Source organism: Schistocerca piceifrons, chromosome 7 (genome assembly GCF_021461385.2).
Source record: "Schistocerca piceifrons isolate TAMUIC-IGC-003096 chromosome 7, iqSchPice1.1, whole genome shotgun sequence".
NCBI classification, from domain to species: Eukaryota; Metazoa; Arthropoda; class Insecta; order Orthoptera; family Acrididae; genus Schistocerca; species Schistocerca piceifrons.
Genome location: NC_060144.1, coordinates 185,063,519 through 185,084,908, shown reverse-complemented (window position 1 = coordinate 185,084,908; position 21,390 = coordinate 185,063,519). Strand labels below are relative to the sequence as shown.

The window sequence follows — 21,390 nt, the reverse complement described above, 5'->3', positions numbered from 1 at the left end:
GAAGGTCTGCATCGCTTCAGGATTCTACCAATAAACCACAATCTACAGTTCGCCTTGCCTGTTACTTGTGTAATCTGATCATTCCATTTGAGATCATTTCGAGTAGTTACACCCAGATACTTGATGGATGTTACCGCTTCCAAAGACTGGGCATTTATTTTGTACTTATACATTAACAGGGATTTTCGCTTTGTTATACGCAGTAGGGTACACTTACCAATATTGAGAGACAACTGCCAGTCATTACATCACGCATTTATTTTCTGCAAATCCTCATTGATGATTTGTTAACAACTTTGTGTGATACTACTTTCCTGTAGACTACAGCATCATCGGCAAACAGTCTAATGCCGCAGTCAATACCATCAACCAGACTGATTATGTAAATCTTAAAACGCAGCAGACCTATTACAATGCCCTGGGGCACACCTGATGTTACACTTGTTTCTGTTGAAGTCTCCGCATTCAAGATGACATACTGCTCTCTGTCTGTCAGAAAAATTTCTATCCAACCGCATAGTCATCAGGCAGACCGTAAGCGCGCACTTTTTGGAGCAAGTGACAGTGGGGAACTGAGTTGAACAGCTTTTGAAAGTCGAGGAATATGGCATCAACCTGGGAGCCAGTACCTAGAGTCTGTTGTATATCATGCACAAAGAGGGCCAGCTGTGTCTTGCATGATCGCTGTTTCCTAAAACGGTGCTGGTTTCTGCAGATGAGCTTTTCAGAGTCTAGAAAGTTCATTATGTCTGAACACAAAATATGTTCCATAATTCTACAATAAATTGATGTCAGTGAAATTGGCCAGTAATTATGTGCATCCAATTTTCTACCCTTTTTATAGATTGCTATGACCTAGGCCTTCTTCCAGTCATGTGGAACTTTCCGCTGTTCCAATGATCTCCGATAGATGATGGATAAGAATGGTGCTATATTTGTAGCATAGTCAACATAAAATCTTACAGGGATACCGTCTGGACCAGATGCCTTCCTGGCATCTAAGAATCTTAACGGTTTTACAATCTCAGATGCACTAAACACTATGTCAGCCATCTTTGAATTTGTTCGATAATTGAAAGCATATTCAGATACACCTGGCAAAAAGTTTGGATATCGATGGGGGCAACTTCACAGTTGATGTCTTTCAGTTCCTGTATTGTGTGTGGATTTAGGCTCTTCAAGTGTCCCCATAGGGAAAAATCACATGATGTTAGATATGGTGACCGGGGTGGCCATAAATGTTTGCTGACAGTTCATTCTTCAGCGAAGACATCATGGATTCGTTCCAAGGATACCTAAAACGTGTAGCATGTTGCCCCTTCTTGCTGGAAGAAGCAGTACCATCTTTCATATTCAGTGATTAGGAAACAAACTGTATCAAAAATTTCCATATATGCAGCTGTGTTGAAGGTAGTGTCAAAAAATAATGGTCCAATGATGTGAATTCCTGTTAGACCACACCAAATGCTGATTTTTTTAATCATGGATTGGTTGCTGACACACACTGTTAGGGTTCTCCATTGCCCAGTATCTCACGTTCTGTGAATTCCCATGGCCGGCAAAATGAAACCATGCTTCATCATTCACGATGTATAGGAAAGCGTCTAACAAACCTTCAGTGATGCTATTCAAAAGCCACATGCAGTAATCTACACTTTCCTGACTGTCATCTTCCCATAATTGCTGCACAACAATCACACGATATGGTTTCAAATTAAGACTCTATGTGTACACTTCTTTGGACTCTGAATGTCTTTGGCAAATGTCTGCAGTAACTTCTGGTGTGCGAACTGAAGGAATTCTTTGTCATTTTAAATTTTGCACAGATCAGAGGGTGCGTCAGTTTTTATACAGACTTTTATTGCTCTCTTTGCTGGTAGTCCTCTATCCAGATATTTGACCCCAAAAATTTTGTGAGTTTAATTTATCGAACCTGTTTTCACATATGCTTCAACAATTTCAATTCTTTCTTCTATCGAGAAAGTCACTTTGCAGTCTGCAAAGAGAAATGTCTAACTTGACTGATGTAATAAACTGAAATATTGACATAAGAATGCTAATAATCAATTATTACACAAAATTGTGCATTTTCATTGTTGTTTACTGTATTTCAGAAGTCAAAACATTGCATGCACATTTAAAGGGGATGGAGTACTTTTAACTGTGCCATCCTGTATCTATGGCCAGGCAACTTATGTGGCAGGCCACTGCATAGAGTTATGAATAAATTTCAGAGAATGAAGCAATGTAAGCAGCGGATGTCAGGAAAGTTGTCTAGAGAGATGAATGTTGGGTGTTCCATTTTGCATTGGTGTTTGGAGTGACATTTCATGGCAGTAATGGGAGTACTTTGTAATGCAAGTTAACATCTTTTTAGACATTGTAAATACTGTATGCAAATTGTGTGTGTGTGTGTGTGTGTGTGTGTGTGGAAAAAAATAAGAAAAAGCCGCATATGACATATATGTTTAGCTTGTCTTACAGCACTTCTCTTGTGAAGCTTAGAACACACAGTGTTGCATTGTTGGGACTCTGTCACAATTCTTTGTCATGGACTCTTTATGGCAGACTTCTTTGCCTTGTCATGCAAAGGATCACACCCACATCAAGGTTTGATTCAAGGAAGGCAGAAAGCCAAAAGTTGAGTAATCTGCTGTACTGCTGAAAGAACATCCTGTATGTAACTCAGGCAAAGCTGCTGAAGTAATTTGATGATGAGGTGGTTATATCTTCGTAAGCAATCAACACTTATTACAATACTTCAAAGCTGAGTAACTCACTGTCCATTGTATGAAGAACTGCAGTGAATTAAGAGTGCAAGCTGTGAGTGTTAATGCGAGGGAAGCAGTAATTAGGTCTGAAATTGTCATCGTATTTCTAAATGTGTATCTACACATCATTGTGATGTGAATGCTAGGTTAAAAGGCATAGTGGGAAAAAGTGATCCACCCGAGATTTGACTCCACGACTTTTCAGTTTCCAACGACATGCTCTATTGCTAGATCAACACACCAGGTGTGAATTTGATCCTGCTTGCTGTGTCCATGAGGCACTGCTCCTCTCTCGAGTTATGGCAGCTGTTCACTAGGTGGCAATGGCATTGTTTTCACAAAATAACTTTAATTCATCACAATTCACACAGTTTTGATGAAATATTTATAAATTATATACAAAGCGTTTCTCTTGATCTATTAGTCAAAACCAGATCAAAATCCCTGCAGCAGTTCCTGACGTCAGCCTGTATATACAGACACATGCAAGCGAGAGACTTCAAAACAAAAACACACACACACACACACACACACACACACACACACACACACAGAGAGAGAGAGAGAGAGAGAGAGAGAGAGAGAGAGAGCGCTACATTGTCATGGTAGCCTAATTGTCCTCATGCAGCAGTCACCCACGACAACATAGCCACACGTGTGTGCATGTGGATTGCATTAGTCAGCTCTGAAGGAGGCCCCCCCGTCCAAGCGTTCAGCAACAGACTCAATTTCATTTGTGTGTCTCCCGATCACTAAGGAGGAGTGGTTACCCTCATACCTTCCATTATTTGTACTTTATCCATGAGTACTCAGTATCATATTAAACTTGTAACAGGACGATTAGACAGTCATATAACAGGACAATTAGACAGTCATATGAAATCAGCTACTCCCAAACACATGCATTTTAGCTACAGGAGGAGGAGGAGATTAGTGTTTAACGTCCCGTCGACAACGAGGTCATTAGAGACGGAGCACAAGCTCGGATTAGGGAAGGATGGGGAAGGATATCGGCCGTGCCCTTTCTAAGGAACCATCCCGGCATTTGCCTGAAGCGATTTAGGGAAATCACGGAAAACCTAAATCAGGATGGCCGGACCCGGGATTGAACCGTCGTCCTCCCGAATGCGAGTCCAGTGTGCTAACCACTGCGCCACCTCGCTCGGTTTTTAGCTACAGGCCCACATTCATTGCTGACAATAAGTATTAACTCAAAGCTCTTGAAAACAACACCCAAAGAGTAAATGCTTTAAAAGAGCTGATGCAAATAAAGCCACAAACAAAATAATCTTACTACAAGTACTCTAAACCATTGAGGACACAAAATTTTTCAGGAAGTCAGTTGTGTGCTAAAAAATATCAAAACAGCAATATTATTACAGAAGTAAATGAAGAATACTGGTGGTTTATCAAAACAGCAATATTATTACAGAAGTAAATGAAGAATACTGGTGGTTTACAAGCATGAGTTCAGTACAAATAAGCTAAAAGCCTTGGGTAATAATTTTATTTCTTACTCACATTTACAACTTAGTAGCTAATGTCAAGACTGTGTCAAATACAAGTGATTTGAAACTGTTCAATAATTTTTATTATATTTTCTATTTATGAAAAAAAAGAACACATCTGACTTCAAAGTGCTTTTTAATACAAACCTTGCTCAAGACCACCATTTGAAAGTGGCAGCCCAGAGGTTTCATCGAGTCCAGTGGAGCTGTCTACCAGTGGTGCATCATTGGAACCTACTTTCTGTGTCTCGGGCACCACCTCAATACCATTCCGATCGAGCTTTGCTATTGTTGCCATAAGGTCATTAACAGATTCCTTAAAACAAGAAAGATAATGAGTGAAATTTTACACTGAAACATGGTATCACAGAGAATGGCTAGAACACCAAACAAATACTATAATCTAGTTCATAATCAATTTATATAAATCAAACAGCCACCTTTTTTTATACAAAAAATGACAACCAAGGTAACAGCACTACAAGAAACATTATTCAAGTTTCTGCAGAAAACATTCTTCTGTATATTGTGCTACATGAAAATTTCTAGCCATTTATTAAGATACATGAGTGATGTAAAAAAACTGAACTTTGCTTACAACATCCTTATTGCTCACTGAACTACATTTTAAGCACTGTACCCATCAAAGCAGTCACTTCCACTGGTAATGTTTCTTCCATTTTTGGAAAGCCTCCTGCAATGCACTTTCCGGGATGGCACACAGGTGTTTTGTCACATTGCACACATTGTCCTGAATCTCCTCTGTGGTTTGAAAACAATGAGTTTTTTTTTCTTTTTTCCAACATAGTTTTAAGGTTAGGAGACAAGAAAAAGTCTGCTGGGCCTCGGTATGGAGAATAAGGTGGATGGGGTACAACAGACTATCAATGTTTCTCGAGATAGTGCAGACAAGGAGTGATGCTTAAGCTGAGGCAACTCAGGCCTGTTCCTGTGCACAGCATCCCTCAAACACATTAAAATTCTTTTGCGTACTTCCTTGTTTACTATCTGACCAGGCAGTACAAACTCATAAGGGAAATTAACTTTGCATTAAAAAAAAAGGAACACAATCAACTGACCAAAATCATCTTGAACTTTGTCCAAGCCATGCATACTTTTTGCAAAAAAAAGGAGACTCTTTGTTCACCCACTGTAAGCAATTTAATCTGCCAACCGAGGCACTATTTCAAAAGTTTGGTCTTTTTCTGAATGCTCCTTGTGTATTCACAATTCCCGACATTTTGTAACCCATTAACTTGATTTAACCCTACAAAAAGAAGCCACAGGGGTTTGTGGGAGATGAACATGTAGTCGAAGGAATTGGCCAGCCTTTATCTTTCCACTGATGCATTAAACTCTGCTTGAGCACACACTGAAACGTGCACAAATGCAATGCTGTGCCTGAAATACATCTTTGTACATACTGCTAACAGTATGTAGTGTGTTGCCCAAGAAAGATCCACCGTTCACTACTGTATGTTTGTTTAGCAAAAACTGGATCCCAATGAGAAATCACCAACAATGCCAACTCTGATTTGACAGAATCTCTGCTGATACGAAGTTTGACCATCTGGTCACACCTTTGGAAGCCTAAACATAAGTGGTTCACGTAAGTTATGAGAGATACCGTATTTACTCGAATCTAAGCCGCACCTGAAAAATGAGACTTGGAAAAAAAAAAAAAAAAAAAAATAAAAAAAAAAATAATAATAATAATAATAATAATAATAATAATTCCCGAATCTAAGCCGCACCTGAAATTTGAGACTCGAAATTCAAGGGGAAAGAAAAGTTTTAGGCCGCACCTCCAAATTGAAACAAAGTTGGTCCATTGTAATATGGGACACAATTTAGGTCGAATGAATGACGATACAGCTACAGTAGTTTGGTTCCAGTCGTAAGCTTAGCAGTTAAGTTTTACCAGGTAGCCATTGCTATGTGTCAGGCGCTCCGTCCGTATTTATATGGGTACTCTTCCTTTTTCACGTGCTTTGTCTGGTTTGAATCGATTGCTTATTTTGCTTTGACCTGATAAGTGCCATTTTCTTTGTTACAGGTGTTTACGTCACTCTAAGCTGAAAATGCATTACTGTACTGTGCCATGCATTGTTTGTCGCATTCTGATAGTGCGTGTTTACGGCCTGTCGCCGCTTGCGGCCTGGCTTGCTTTTGTGCATGCTACCGTCACTTACAATTTAAAAAAAAAAAGGAGAGAGGAATCGTCTCATTAGCGAAACAAAGGCAAGAGACTGCTATTTGTTGTTACTTACACTGCTGCTTTCTTTGATAATGATCAACAAGAACCAAATAATAGACTGCGTAAGATAGAACATGTTCTGAACGAGAGTTAGGCGAAAATTTTTCTCCGTTTGAAAATCTTTGCGGCCGCTTCTTTAGTACATCAAATTCTGCACAGAAATTAGAGTCACCTTAGATTTAAAAATCTAGTCAGTTGCCATGCTTCATTTCTGACTGTATCATTATTAGGCATAAGAATAATACGAATATAAACATGACACGATATGTATATTCTTCCGCGTTTGCTGTTGTCTCACTCTAGTTTCGTAGTTTATTAGGCAGACCGGATTTAAATGAGATAGCAGCAAACACGAGAGAATACATGGCAAAATGTTTATATTCGTATTATTCTTATGGTGAAGAGAATACTGCATGTGATTCACAATTCATCAGGTTCCTATTAGCAACCATCTCTTCTCACAGGTAGGAAAAAATTCAGAACGTAGAGTTGACCATATTGACAAACATCCCAAACAGTCTTGCCAGTCGGAATTTCGTAGTACATTGAAATTCCGCTACATTCGAAGATGAACAACACAGAATTTGTATTTACTTCATTGGATAATGTATGAAAATGCAGTGGTCAAAAATCGAGGCGGAGAAAAAAAGCTCGTCTTCCACCTTTTTTTTTAAATTTATTTACTTACGCAGAGGTTTTGGCGCCAGTATTTATCTTCACGCCTACAAAGCATCCCTGTCTAGCGCTACATATATTCGATGGCAGAAGTTAGTTGTGGTGGAGGAGGAGGAGATTAGTGTTTAACGTCCCGTCGACAACGAGGTCATTAGAGACAGAGTGCAAGCTCGGGTGAGGGAAGGATGGGGAAGGAAATCGGCCGTGCCCTTTCAAAGGAACCATCCTGGCATTTGCCTGAAGCGATTTAGTTAGTTGTGGTGGCACCTACCAACATTTTTCAGAGCTTCCGCTTGCTTTGCACTCGATTCTAAGCCACAGGCGGTTTTTTGGATTACAAAAACCGGAAAAAAAGTGCGGCTTAGATTTGAGTAAATACGGTATATGCAAATGTTAACCAATACAGAAACCCAACATTCAAAGCATCTTTCTTGTTGCAATGATGGGGGTTAACTGGGTTCCCATCCATCAAGCCATAAATGAAATATTCTGTTACTGGTTTTATTACTGAAGTACACAATTACCAACATGTTCTAGCCTCTAACACAGATGGTAATATGGGTATTAAAGAGTGTGTGTGTGTGTGTGTGTGTGTGTGTGTGTGTGTGTGTGTGTGTGTGTGTGTGCACGTTTTAGCTGAATTTTCTAAAAGTTCACTGAATTGCTTATTCAAACGTCATAGTAGCCATAACAGTCATTCTTATTATTTGAAAATTAGGGCTCATTTCTGGGAACAATATTGATTCAAATTCTGGTTAGTTTCAAACAACTCCAAAAGTCTTGCTCACTATTTTACAAACACACCACAAATGAAATAATTACGGTATATGCAAATGTTAACCAATACATAAACCCAACATTCAAAGCATCTTTCTTGTTGCAATGATGGGGGTTAACTGGGTTCCCATCCATCAAGCCATAAATGAAATATTCTGCTACTGGTTTTATTACTGAAGTACACAATTACCAACATGTTCTAGCCTCTAACACAGATGGTAATATGGGTATTAAAGAGTGTGTGTGTGTGTGTGTGTGTGTGTGTGTGTGTGTGTGTGTGTGTGTGTGTGTGTGCACGTTTTAGCTGAATTTTCTAAAAGTTCACTGAATTGCTTATTCAAACGTCATAGTAGCCATAACAGTCATTCTTATTATTTGAAAATTAGGGCTCATTTCTGGGAACAATATTGATTCAAATTCTGGTTAGTTTCAAACAACTCCAAAAGTCTTGCTCACTATTTTACAAACACACCACAAATGAAATAATACTGTGACAGTAGAATGTCCACTAAAAGCCAAAACTCACCTGACAGAGGTTATCGAGGCTCTTCTCTGTATCCTCTGAACGCCCCTGGCTGGGGCTAGGCGTCTTTGGTACAGAAGAGGTTACAGCCGACGACACTCTCCCCGACAGCTCTCCATTTTGATTTTGAGCGACTGCAGGCACTGTACCTCCTGTCACCCTCTGTGCCTGTGGCTGCACCTGTGACTTCAGCGTAATTTTGAAGGACTCGTCAACCGGCCCCTGCGGCTGTGCAGCTCGTGCTACCGGTGGGTAAGCGTGTCCGTTGGCATTAGATCCGACACCCTGTTGTGGTATGTGCCATTGCACACCAGAGTGTTGCATCATCTGCGCACTGGAACTGTGCGGGCTCTGGCCGCGGGTGTGCGTGACGGACACCCCTGCTGCTGGCATGACATGCTGCATCCCCACTGCCTGCCGTTGCACTTGTCCTGCAAATGTGTGCCCCACATTTTGTGAGGCCATCCTGTTGTTTGGTATCTGCTGAGGCTGCTGCTGGTGGTGGTGCACAGTGTACAGCTGCAGTGGAAACATTACAGTTTTTATGATATAGGCACCAATTTAAGTGATAGAAAACTAGTGGTACAATCAAGTGTGCCACTCTAAATTAGTAAAACAATTACAGACACAGAGTTACTGAAAACCTGAAGGTTGTGGATTCATTACTTAAACAAAATAATAATATAATAAATTACTGATTTCCAAATGACAACATAGATCCAAAGGAATAATCTCATCAACACCCCTATCTTGCATAAAAATTGTAGAAAGAAGATTACTTCAGTTATTAATATAAATAGAAAATAAAATGAAATGTAGACTCTACAACAAAAAGCCATAGAGGATGTGCTTCTTAATTCCAATGCCAAAACCTGTTAAAGATGGACAAAATCCTATTGGAAACCCCGAAAAAGTGGAAAAGTTTACAATAAATTCAACTACCTTAAACGTAATTAATAATAGTAAAATTTTATGATGTAAAATTATGACTGGAAATTAACATTCTGCAAGCGAATTACACACACAGCTTACAGAAATTAAAAGTACTTATGGATTAAAATAATCTTTCTTCGATGCCCATAACAAATTACATTTAAGAAGCTGTCCAATGAAATACATGTCTACAAATGACTTCCAATGAAGAAGGAATAATAATTTAATTTTTAATGCTGTATCATGTGCTAACAAGGAAGGGCAGGTCGACAGATGGAGGAACAGACGGTTACCCATATGTGCTCTCCCTCTCCCTCTCCCCCTCCCCTCCCCCTCCCCTCCCCCTCCCCTCCCCTCCCCTCCCCTCTCTTCTCCCTCCAGATTTACCTTATTGGGCATTTTTCTTGAAAACATTGTGTCCGTTCTTCTTTTGTCTGAAATGCATTGATTTAGAAAACTGATATGAGGAAAGAGAAGAGAGAACCTTACTCCCTGGAAGCTGGAGGAAATGGACTCAAAATCAGTATTTCAAATGGTAAGAGGGCACAAAATTAATGCCATTGAACAGATGTATCAAAATGAAGTATTCTTGTAAAAAAGTTTTTTGCAACTTTTGCCAATTGGATAACACCAAGGAGGGGGTACAGAAGAAAAAACACATGTGGACTGGCAATATGCCATATCACCTCCAACAAAAATGTGTGAGAATTACTGGCACTACAAAGCATGACCTGCGTTCCTTCATTGATAATGACACCACTTCTGTCTAATGAGCAGCATTCTGGAGGTACACTATCACAGGTTTCTACCGTGATCTTTAAGGTGTTTTGTCATTTGTTTAGTAATTAGATGTTCTATCACAGAAGGATTTTCTATGTGTAAGGCAGTTGGAGAATGTCACCAGAGTAACTGACAAGCTTTATGCAGAAAGAGATCAAGATTATCCATTTCATCATGACTGTTTTTCAGTGTCTGTAGGCAAGGATTGGAAGTAGTGGTTATGTGTAAGCCACTCACACTTATAACTTGCAAGTTAGACTCTGTGTTAGATATGGCAGAAGCAAAGAGATACTTCCTGCAATAAATCTGAGCCCACATCTTTCCAGAAGAAGAATACCATGGGTTTCTGGAATAATCAGAAGTACTCAAGAACTCTACGCAATGGTGGTTTACTTCTATGTCACGTCCATATCCAATGGACATTAAGCAGAGATGATTTCCAGACTACAATCACATTCTGCAAATGCTTTCTAAATAAAAGTACGGAGTTTCTAACTTTTATGCTGTGGATGTTATTGGAGTGAACAAGCTGAATGTTGAAAGCAGTGTTCCTCATTGTCTGACAGGGTGATGCTACAGTGTGTACTGCCACTTATTGAGATTTACAATCTCTTCTTCAAGCACATTACAAGAAATGAGACAGCATTATTTGTGGGAAATATGGCTTTCATGTATGTTCCCTACTACAGAAGCTTCAAGATGCCCTTATTCCAGTGGGACAATTCTTACTCTTATGCTGTGCAGATTTTTCCTCATTGCCTTTGAAACACTAAAATATTGCCTTTGGTGGGTGGTTCCCCCAGGCCTGATACCCACTAAACATACCTGGGATCAGAAATGAAAGTAATCAGTTAGTTAAGTGTTCCAATCATTTTAAATTCACATCACAAATTAATTTGTACACATAGTTACATTCTGAACATATCTTTTTTTTTTAAGCAGAGATTTGGAGCACCAATTGTAACAGTTGTAGCTTGTTTAGGAGATCAATACAGAGCCTTCCTGTCCTATGTGGAAAAAGAGTAAATTACACAGTATGTCATCAACATACACACTCATTTAACAACAAAAAAGGTATATATTACAATTTTAGGTGCATTTCAACCATCTTTTGAGCACAATTTAGCATCTGCTTCTCAGTTTTCAGCCTTTCTGCTCCACCAAGCAAGTGCACAAGTTAGCACACTGGACTTGTATTCTGGGGGATGATGGTTCAAACCCGCATCTGGCCTTCCTGATTTAGGTTTTCCGTGATTTCCCTAAATCACTCAAGGCAAACACCAGGATGGTTCCTTTGAAAGGATACAACTGTGAAATCCCATTTAAAGTGGTGGGTGGTTCCCCCAGGCCTGATACCCACTAAACATACCTGGGATCAGAAATGAAAGTAATCAGTTAGTTAAGTGTTCCAGTCATTTTAAATTCACATCACAAATTAATTTGTACACAGTTACATTCTGAACATATCTTTTTTTTTTAAGCAGAGATTTGGAGCACCAATTGTAACAGTTGTAGCTTGTTTAGGAGATCAATACAGAGCCTTCCTGTCCTATGTGGAAAAAGAGTAAATTACACAGTATGTCATCAACATACACACTCATTTAACAACAAAAAAGGTATATATTACAATTTTAGGTGCATTTCAACCATCTTTTGAGCACAATTTAGCATCTGCTTCTCAGTTTTCAGCCTTTCTGCTCCACCAAGCAAGTGCACAAGTTAGCACACTGGACTTGTATTCTGGGGGATGATGGTTCAAACCCGCATCTGGCCTTCCTGATTTAGGTTTTCCGTGATTTCCCTAAATCACTCAAGGCAAACACCAGGATGGTTCCTTTGAAAGGATACAACTGTGAAATCCCATTTAAAGTCACATCACAGTCGGAGGTCTAAGCTGATTCACAGTGTTCTGTATGTCAATATAGTTGAATTTTGGTGGCAGTGAGACAGAAGGGAGTGCGCGGCCCCCTGCTGTGCAACTTTTTACATATCTATGAGATATTTCTGCCAGGACTTATGGTCACTGACAAATAGGCACCGAGATGATGCCCAGCAGTCAGTCGACATGCCTAAATCCTATTGCAGCTGACATTTGGGTCTGAGCAGGGTATCATACACTTGCTTACCCAGTCCCCAATCTCCAGTGAAACCAGCAAACAGAGGGCTTGTTAGTTACCTGGCATTGAAGAAGTGGTAGATGAGCAGCTCTTTGATTGCTTGTGATAACTACCCATGTCTCTGTTGCAGTCACGCCAAGTCAATAATTCTTCCATCTCCTTGGTCAGTAAATCCACTGTGGTGGACAGCATGTCATAAGTGGCCAATGTTATCAATTGTGACAGCAAGTTGTTGCACGCTGGCACCACTGTACTCACTGGCGCAGGCATTATAGCCTCAAATATATTGTCAGCTAACTCTGCTACAGTGTCTAAAGACATGTTGGTTTGGGATGCAATAATGGCTTTCACCTGGGGTGCAAACAACTGCTTCACAATGTGCACAAAAGACTTACTAAATATTCTGTTGCCTGTGTCTTATTGGTTTTGGACTTGTCTGATATGTTCTTCCTATGAAGTGGTAATCCATTGTATCAGTTCTGCTTTTAACTTCCCATATGCATCTGTCACAGGTGAAGTGGTGATCACACCTTCAATCTCCATTATGTACTTCTGATCCAGATGGCTCATAACGATTGCAAATTTGGTTGCGTCTGCTGTTATTCAGGCATAGAGAAAACTTGCATCCACCTGCGCAAACCATTAAGCCAGGTTATGTGGCCAAAAGGGTGGCAAACAAACGCTGAGTTGAAACTTCCTGGCAGATTAAAACTGCGTGCCAGGCCGAGACTCGAACTCGGGACCTTTGCCTTTCGTGGGCAAGTGCTCTACCAACTGAGCTACCCAAGCACGACTCATGCCCCGTCCTCACACCTTTAATTCCGCCAGTAGCTCGTCTCCTACCTTCCAAACTTCACAGAAGCTCTCCTGCGAAACTAGCAGAACTAGCACTCCTGGAAGAAAGGATATTGTGGGGACATGCTTAGCCACAGCCTGGGGGTTGTTTCTAGAATGAAATTTTCACTCTACAGCAGAGTGTGCAATGATATGAAACTTCCTGGCAGATTAAAACTGTGTGCGGGACCTCTGCTTTTGCCTAAATGGTGAGTTGTCATAACGAAGCCATGGGATTCATTGCCATGGGATCCGAAGCCATGGGATCATGTCGAACGGGGGTCCAGACTATTAGCCGCCGATATAGCAAAAGAGAATCTTCACATCAGAATCGGTAACACTTCAATCAAATGCACAGAGAGCTGGTTAATAATAAATGTTACATCGAGGCATTTTACTTGGAAGTAGAATCAACCCGAAAATTAGAACACGCAATAGTCAAAAGCAACTCCGTAACTAATAAAATACGAAATAAGAAACTACTCTAAGAGTATGTGCACAAGCATCACAGATTACAGTGCCTCTGGCAGCTGGTGAAGAAGCACTTTGACAATGTTACAAAATTTTGTGCACAAACCATGTAACTTGCACTGCACTGTAGTGTCACTTCCGCACAACTGCAATAAAATGCATGAAAACATAAAATGATAAAATGGAAGAAATTAAATCGAAGTTAATACATAAAAGTAATTAAAACTACAAGCAAAAGGAGTCCAAAAGCAAAAAAGAATGACTGGAAGACAATATAAGAGCATGAAATAGTTAATACAATGATTAAAATGACATGACAAAGGATTAAAAATTTAAAAGAATATTATTTATAAAATTACATTTGAATCAATTACTTACATAAAAATAAGTATCAAATTCATTTCCATAAAGATTTAAAAATAAAGAACTTTAAAGGATCTGATGAGATTCGAACAACCAACTTTACACACACCGCGGATGTACCTTTTTAACAACTAAGCCACTTTATGTAGTTTTAAGAATTTTAAAGGTCTAGAGCATGGAGGTCCCACCCTCCAGGACCCATGGATCTCATGGAGGCTTGCATGCCTCAGCGATACAGATAGCCATACTGTAGATGCAACCACAATGGAGGGGTAACTGTGGAGAGGATAGACACACATGTGGTTCCTGAACAGGGATAGCAGCTTTTCCAGTTGTTGCAGGGGCAACAGTCTGGATGATTGACTGGTCTGGTCTTGTAACATCAACCAGAATGGCCTTGCAGTGCTGGTACTCCCAATGGCTGAAAGAAGGGGAAACTAGAGTTGTAAATTTTCCTCGGGGCATGCAGCTTTACTGTATGGTTAAATGATGATTGGGTCCTCTTGGGTAAAATATACCAGAGGTAAAATATTCCACCATTTGGATCTCCGCACAAGTACTACTCAGGAGGACGTCGTTATCAAGAGAAGGAAAACTGGCATTCTACGGATCAGAGTGTGGAATAGCAGATCCCTTAACTGGGCAGGTAGGTTAGAAAATTTAAAGAGGGAAATGGATAGGTTAATGCTAAATATGGTGGGAGTTAGTGAAGTTCAGTGGCAGGAGGAACAGGACTTCTGGTCAGGTGAATACAGAGTTACAAATACAAGTAGGTGTAATGCAGGAGTAGGTTTAATAATGAGTTAAAAAGTAGGAACGCAGATAAGCTACTATGAACAGCATAGTGAACAAGTTATTGTAGACAATATAGACATGAAGCCAACAACTACCACAGTATTGCAAGTTTACATGACAATTAGGTCCACAGACGATAAAGAGATTGAAGAAATGTATGATGAAATAAAAGAAATTATAGAGAAGTTAAGGTAGGCGAAACTGTAATAGTCATGGCGGAATGGAATTCGGTGGTAGGAAAAGGAAGAGGAGGAAAAATAATAGGTGAATAAGGAATGAGGGAGGAAGCTGCCTGGTAGAATTTTGCACAGAGCATAATTTAATCATCGCTAACAGTTGGTTAAAGAATCATGAAAGAAGTTTGTGTACATGCAGAAGACATGGAGACAACTGAAGGTTTCAGACTGATTACATAATGGCAAGACAGAGATTTAGGAACCAGATTTTAAATTTTAATTTGAAGACATTTCCTAGGGCACATGTGGACTCTGACCACAATTTATTGGTTATGAACTGTAGATTAAAGAAACTGCAAAAAGGTAGGAATTTAAGGAGATGGGACGTGGATAAACTGAAAGAACCATAGGTTGTAAAGAGTTTCAGAGGGAGCTCTGCGGAGTGATTGACATGAATGAGGGAAAGGAATATGGTAGAAGAAGAATGGGTAGCTTTGAGAGATGAAGTAATGAAAGCAGCAGATCAACAAGGTAAAAAGACGAGGCTAGTAGAAACTGGAGGGTAACAACTGATACTGAATTTAACTGGCGAAAGGTGAAAATATAAAACTGTAGTAAATGAAGCAGGCAAAAAAGAATATAAATGTCTAAAAAATGAAAGTGACAGGAATGCTAAATCACAAAGCAGGAATGGATAGAGGACAAATGTATGGATTTAGAAGAATATATCACTGGGAGAAAGACAGATGCCACCTACAGGAAAATTAAGGAGACCTTTGGAGAAATGAGAACCACCTGTATGAACATCATGAGCTCAGATGGGAGACCAGCCCTAAGCAAAAAAGGGAAAGCAGAAATGTGGAATAAGTATATAGAGGGTCTACACAAGGGAAATGTACTTGAGGGCAATATTATGGAAATGGAAGAGAACGTAGATGAATATCAGATGGGAGATATGATATAGCGCAAAAATTTTGACAGAGCTCTGGAAGACCTAAGTCAAAACGAGGTCCCAGGAGCAGACAACATTCTGTTAGAACAACTGATAGCCATGGGAGAACCAGCCTAACAAAACTCTTTCATCATGTGAGCAAGTTGTGTGAGACAGGCAAAATACCCTCAGACTTCGTGAAGAATATAATAATTCTAATGCGAAAAAAAGCAGGCGCTGACAGGTGTGAAAGTTACCGAATTATCAGTTTAATAAATCATGGCTGCAGGATACAAACACGAATTCTGTATAGAAAAATGGAAAAACTGATAGAAGTTGACCTCGGGGAAGGTCAGTTTGGATTCCAGAGAAATGCAGGAACATGCAAGGCAATACTGGCCCTACAACTTCCCACAGAAGATAGGTTAAGGAAAGACAAAGCTACATTTACAGCATTTGCAAACTTAGAGAGAAAGCTTTTGGCAATGTTGACTGGAATATTCTCTTTCTAATTCTAAATGCAGCACGGCTAACATAAGGGAGCGAAAGGCTATTTACAATTTGTACAAGAACCAGATGGTAGTAATAAGAGTCAAAGGGCATGAAAGGGAAGCAGTGGTTGAGAATAGAGTGAGACAGAGCTGTAGCCTACACCAGATGTTATTCAATCTGTTACTGAGCAAGCAATAAAGGAAACAAAAGAAAAATTTGGAGCAAGCAATAAAAGAAAAATCTGAATTACAGTCCAGGGAGAAGAAACAAAAACTCTGAGGGTTGCCAATGACATCGTACAACTGTCAGAGACGCCAAAGGACTCAGAAGAGCAGTTGAATGGACTGAACAGTGTCTTGAAAGGAGGATATAAAATGAACATCAACAAAAGCAGAATGAGGATAATGGAGTACAATCGAATTAAATCAGCTGATGCCGAGGGAATCAAATTAGGAAGTGAGACACAGTACTAGATGAGTTTTGCTAGTGCGGTAGGAAAATAACTGATGATGCTCGAAGTAGATAGGATGCAAAATGTAGACTGGAATGGGAAGAAAAGCGTTTCTGAAGAAAAGAAATTTCTTAATATCAAGTATAGTTTTAAGTGTCAGGAAGTCTTTTCTGAAAGTATTTGTATGGAATATGGCCATCTAAGAGAAATATGGACAATAAACAGTTTAGAGAAGAAGAGCATAGAAGCTTTTGAAATGTGTTGCTACAGAAGAATGCTGAAGATTAGATGGGCAGATCATGCAACTAATGAGGAGGTACAGAAAGAAATTTGTGGCACAACCTGACTACAAGAAGGGATCACTTCGTAGGATACATTCTGACACACCATTTTAGTACTGGAGGGAAGTGTGAGGGGTAGAAATTGTAGAGATAGACCAAGAGATGAATACAGTAACCAGATTGAGAAGGATGTAGGTTGCAGTAGTTACTTGGAGATGAACAGGCTTGCACATGATAGAGTAGCACGGAGAGCTGCATCAAACCCATCTTTGCACTGAAGACGACGACTACATTATGAATTATCTTCTTGTCGATTACTCACAAATAAGGGCCCACGAGGGTGAATAGCTGCAGGGTGTGATAGTTGGGACCCTAACCAACACATAGTTGGTTTCAAAAATTCGATCTCACACTGGGGACTTCTCCTAGTGGGACAGTGACCATAACACATGCTGTGTTCCATGCAACTGGCACTACTACCTCATTCATATGTATAAAGTTGGGTTCAAGCAGCTATCCATAGTCTCAGTATTGTGTTTCAACTTCCCATTGAACCAACTGTTCAAGTGCATCTCCACTATTGTTTAACAGAGCTGCTGGATATTGGAAAACACAGTATACATGGGTGTTAACTGTTCCAATATTTAATGGGGGGACTGTGAGCCCTCTGTCATAATGTCTGTGGCAGTGTGTCATATGACCTAGCACCCTGGGCCTATATGAAGCCTACAATAGGCCTCTGTTAAAGCACCAAACTTGCTATGCAACCTACAGAAATGTTGATCTTTCCAACCAGAAGTTAAATATTTGAGACACATTCTTAAAAACGTAGAGTAGTATAAAGGTCATGTATAGCTGAGTCAGAGTAAGTTGATCCCTGACAGCAGCAGTGGGCTGGGTATGACAGCTTCATGGGCCTACATCAACCAGCAACACAACATGATTCTGTAAATGTCGCTGTAGCAAGGCCACTGTGTTGTCACAGCTCTGCAGGTAGCTACTGTTTGCACCTGCAGCCATTAGCGCTTCATAGTTGAAAGCTGGCAACAGCACTACGAGCTGTCAGGGAACATCTTATGCTATCTCGACTAAAGTATAGTGCAATGCCATATAAACCAGTCAGCCCCACCTTATTTTTTCCTTCCCCGATACTACATATATAATGAAGGGTGCCGCACTATCACCATAATTAGAGGTAAGGCATCACACAGTGCTGTTTGTCCCCACCACCCCAACAACCACCACCTTTTGGTGGAAGAAGTTCAGAGCATATCTAGAGGCTAAGATGAAACACCCATCAAAGAACAATAGCTCAAATAAAATACCTCTGTGATTGACAGATTACACTGGTGGCAGGCACTGTTACTAGAGTGCAGCCAGTCATACAGCACAAGGCTCTGCACATATCTACGAAACAGGCAACATAGCGAGCACATTGTGCTTGTGAATGAACTATGAATGGCTGTGCTCTACCATTCAAATTACACAAACAGCAGCCGTAAAGCTATAATGACAGCTCAGTTTACCGTCTGGTATTTGTCCATCATGACAGACTAAATAACTAACTGAAGACTGTAGTTCTGACTCAGTCATCAGGCAATTCAAGACAACAGCAATTTTATATTTCATCAATGTGCATTTCACATGGTAGTCATCTAATAAGACAAAATCGCCTTATCATTACAGAGGAACTTGTGCACTGCTGGTATAAGCCAATACTTATAAGAAATGTTGCGAAATACCATCTGTAAAGCAAAACAAAAAGAACTGGCCACGTTTTACATCAACTGACATAGTAGCAAACACTTACAAGAGACAGTTAGGCCCCCCAAATCACTTGCAACTGTGTCACGAGGAACTGTGGTGTAAAGTCAATGGAGGAAAAGAAAATGACATTATATTTTACAAGCAAGTACTGGATAGATGACAACGGTATTATTTTACAGCATCAAGGGTGGGCACCTTGTCCTACATTAAAGAAGAATGATAAATATTCAATGCTATAAAGACACGCAGGAAGAACAGCACCAAACAATCAATAAAATGTGCTATAGAATGCCTCACATGGGATTACAACTTTCCTTTCAGTAACAAATTTTAAAATGGGTGTTAAGACATTGCCCAGTAAGCATTTCAACACCTGTCCACAGTCCAAAACTCTCATCCCACGATTTTCACAACTGTGACAATCTGAGCAACGGCAATCCTGTTAACCTTCGTAAATACTTGAAAGATTATTTTTGAGCAAATAATTCTTAAAAGATATTTTTTGACAAGTGACGCATTTCCTCTATATTTTTCCTAGAAGCTTATTAAGGCAAGTAAATATAATACACGGCATACCTGCTGCTGGGCAGAATAGCGTGGTGGGTGCTGGTACGCATGTCCAACTGGGACACGGTAAGCTGTGGGTGCTGCACCAACATGTTGTTGGACAGGTTGGTTTGACACACTAACTCGTAACACTGGTCCACCACCACCTTGCTGATACACTTGATGTGACAGAAGGCCACGGAGATTAGCATTCACACCATCAGTGCCAAGCTGCTGAGGATGTGTTGAAGATGTAACCTGTTGCAAAAAGACAACTAAATTACAACTGTAGATCTTGGTACGTTTCACTGGGAAATTTAGCAACACTTTCTACTTTTTAAATGAGATTAAAATAAAAAATTAACAAAATAACATTGTTGTTATTTTCTATTATGCTTCTAAAATTGAGGTAGTTTCAGCATCTGACCACACATACCCCTGCCACTGTGTATTTTTTTGTTTGTTTGTTTGTTTTGGTTTTAGGGCGCAAAACTTCTATGGTCATTAGCGCCCGGTCCGTGACTTAGGAAACAGTAAAAAGCCGAAATTGAAAACCAGCAGCAATGGGAACAAAAGTCATAAAATTGGAGAAACTAAAAGCAGAAGGAAGGCTTAAAAATCCACTACAGAAAGGGGTTGGTTGTCCCCAAAAAAAGCTTCAAATAACTGACGTCATTTCACTGGCACTAATAAACTTGAGAACGCGGTCGGCTGAGCGCGTGTCATCTGCTAAAATCGACAATATATCAGGCGAAAGCTGTAGACGGGAGCGTAACGGATTAAAATAGGGGCACTCAATTAAAAGGTGTCTTACCATCCACAGCTGAGAGCAGTGGGGACAGAGTGGGGGAGGATCGCCGCTTAAAAGATGTCGATGGCTAAAAAGACAGTGCCCTATCCGGAGTCTAGTTAAAATTACCTCCTCCCGACGACGCGTTCGGGAGGAAGAGGTCCAAGCACAAGGAAGAGCTTTCATGTCCCGCAATTTATTATGGGTAAGTGTCGACCAATGCGTGTGCCATAAATGAACAACACGTCGACATAGAACGCTCCGTAGATCGGCGAAGGGAATCGATTGAATAGCTGGCCGAGGAAGAGAGACTGCAGCCTTGGCTGCAATATCGGCCGCCTCATTTCCACAGATACCAACATGTCCCGGGAGCCAGAGGAACGCCACCGAGACGCCCCCCAGGTGGAGCAAGCGCAGACAGTCCTGAATCCGGTGGACCAGAGGGTGCACAAGATAAAGAGCTTCGAGACTGAGGAGAGAGCTGAGAGAATCTGAGCAGATAACGTACTGTATCCGCTGATGGCGGCGGATGTAGTGGACAGCCTGGAGAACAGCGTAAAGCTCCGCAGTATAAACCGAACACTGGTCGGGAAGCCGAAAGTGATTTGGGGTGTCGCCAACAATATAGGCACTCCCTACACCTAACGATGTTTTCGAGCCGTCGGTGTAAATAAATGTGGCGTCCGTCATTTGTGCACATAGAGCAGCAAATGCCCGACGATAAACAAGTGAAAGGGTACCATCCTTGGGAAATCGACAGAGGTCACGGAGCAGGCAGATCCGGGGACGGAGCCAAGGCGGTGCTGTACCCCAAGTTGTCAAGAAGGTTTTAGGAAAGCAGAAGGAAAGAGAATGGAGCAGTTGACGGAAGCGGACTCCCGGTGGTAGTAGGGAGGAGGGGCGGCCTGCATACCCTACATCAAAGGAGGCGTCGAAAAAAATGTCATGGGCTGGATTAGCAGGCATGGAAGACAGATGGCTAGCATAACGACTCAGAAGGACTGCTCGCCGATTGGACAGTGGAGGTTCAGCAGTCTCAGCATAAAGGCTTTCCACAGGGCTGGTGTAAAAAGCGCCAGACACTAAACATAATCCACGGTGGTGGATAGAGTCGAGACGCCGAAGAATAGACGGCCGAGCAGAGGAGTAGAC

The 21,390-nt window shown here is 40.7% G+C and overlaps 1 protein-coding gene and 1 non-coding gene across 3 annotated transcripts in view; both read right to left on the bottom strand.

Annotated features, from left to right (window-relative positions):
- LOC124804760 (E3 ubiquitin-protein ligase TRIM33) overlaps positions 1 to 21,390 on the bottom strand; it is a 138,934-nt gene that overhangs the window by 68,684 nt on the left and 48,860 nt on the right. For both annotated transcript variants that reach the window (XM_047265069.1, XM_047265070.1), the window contains exons 9-11: positions 19,479 to 19,706; positions 8,515 to 9,030; positions 4,427 to 4,595 (exon numbers count right to left, since the gene is read on the bottom strand). In XM_047265069.1, coding sequence (XP_047121025.1) covers positions 4,427 to 4,595; positions 8,515 to 9,030; positions 19,479 to 19,706 — 913 coding nt within the window. The remainder of the gene's footprint in view (positions 1 to 4,426; positions 4,596 to 8,514; positions 9,031 to 19,478; positions 19,707 to 21,390) is intronic.
- On the bottom strand, positions 13,054 to 13,130 carry Trnas-cga. The gene has a single exon. It is a non-coding gene; the product is annotated as a tRNA-Ser (tRNA).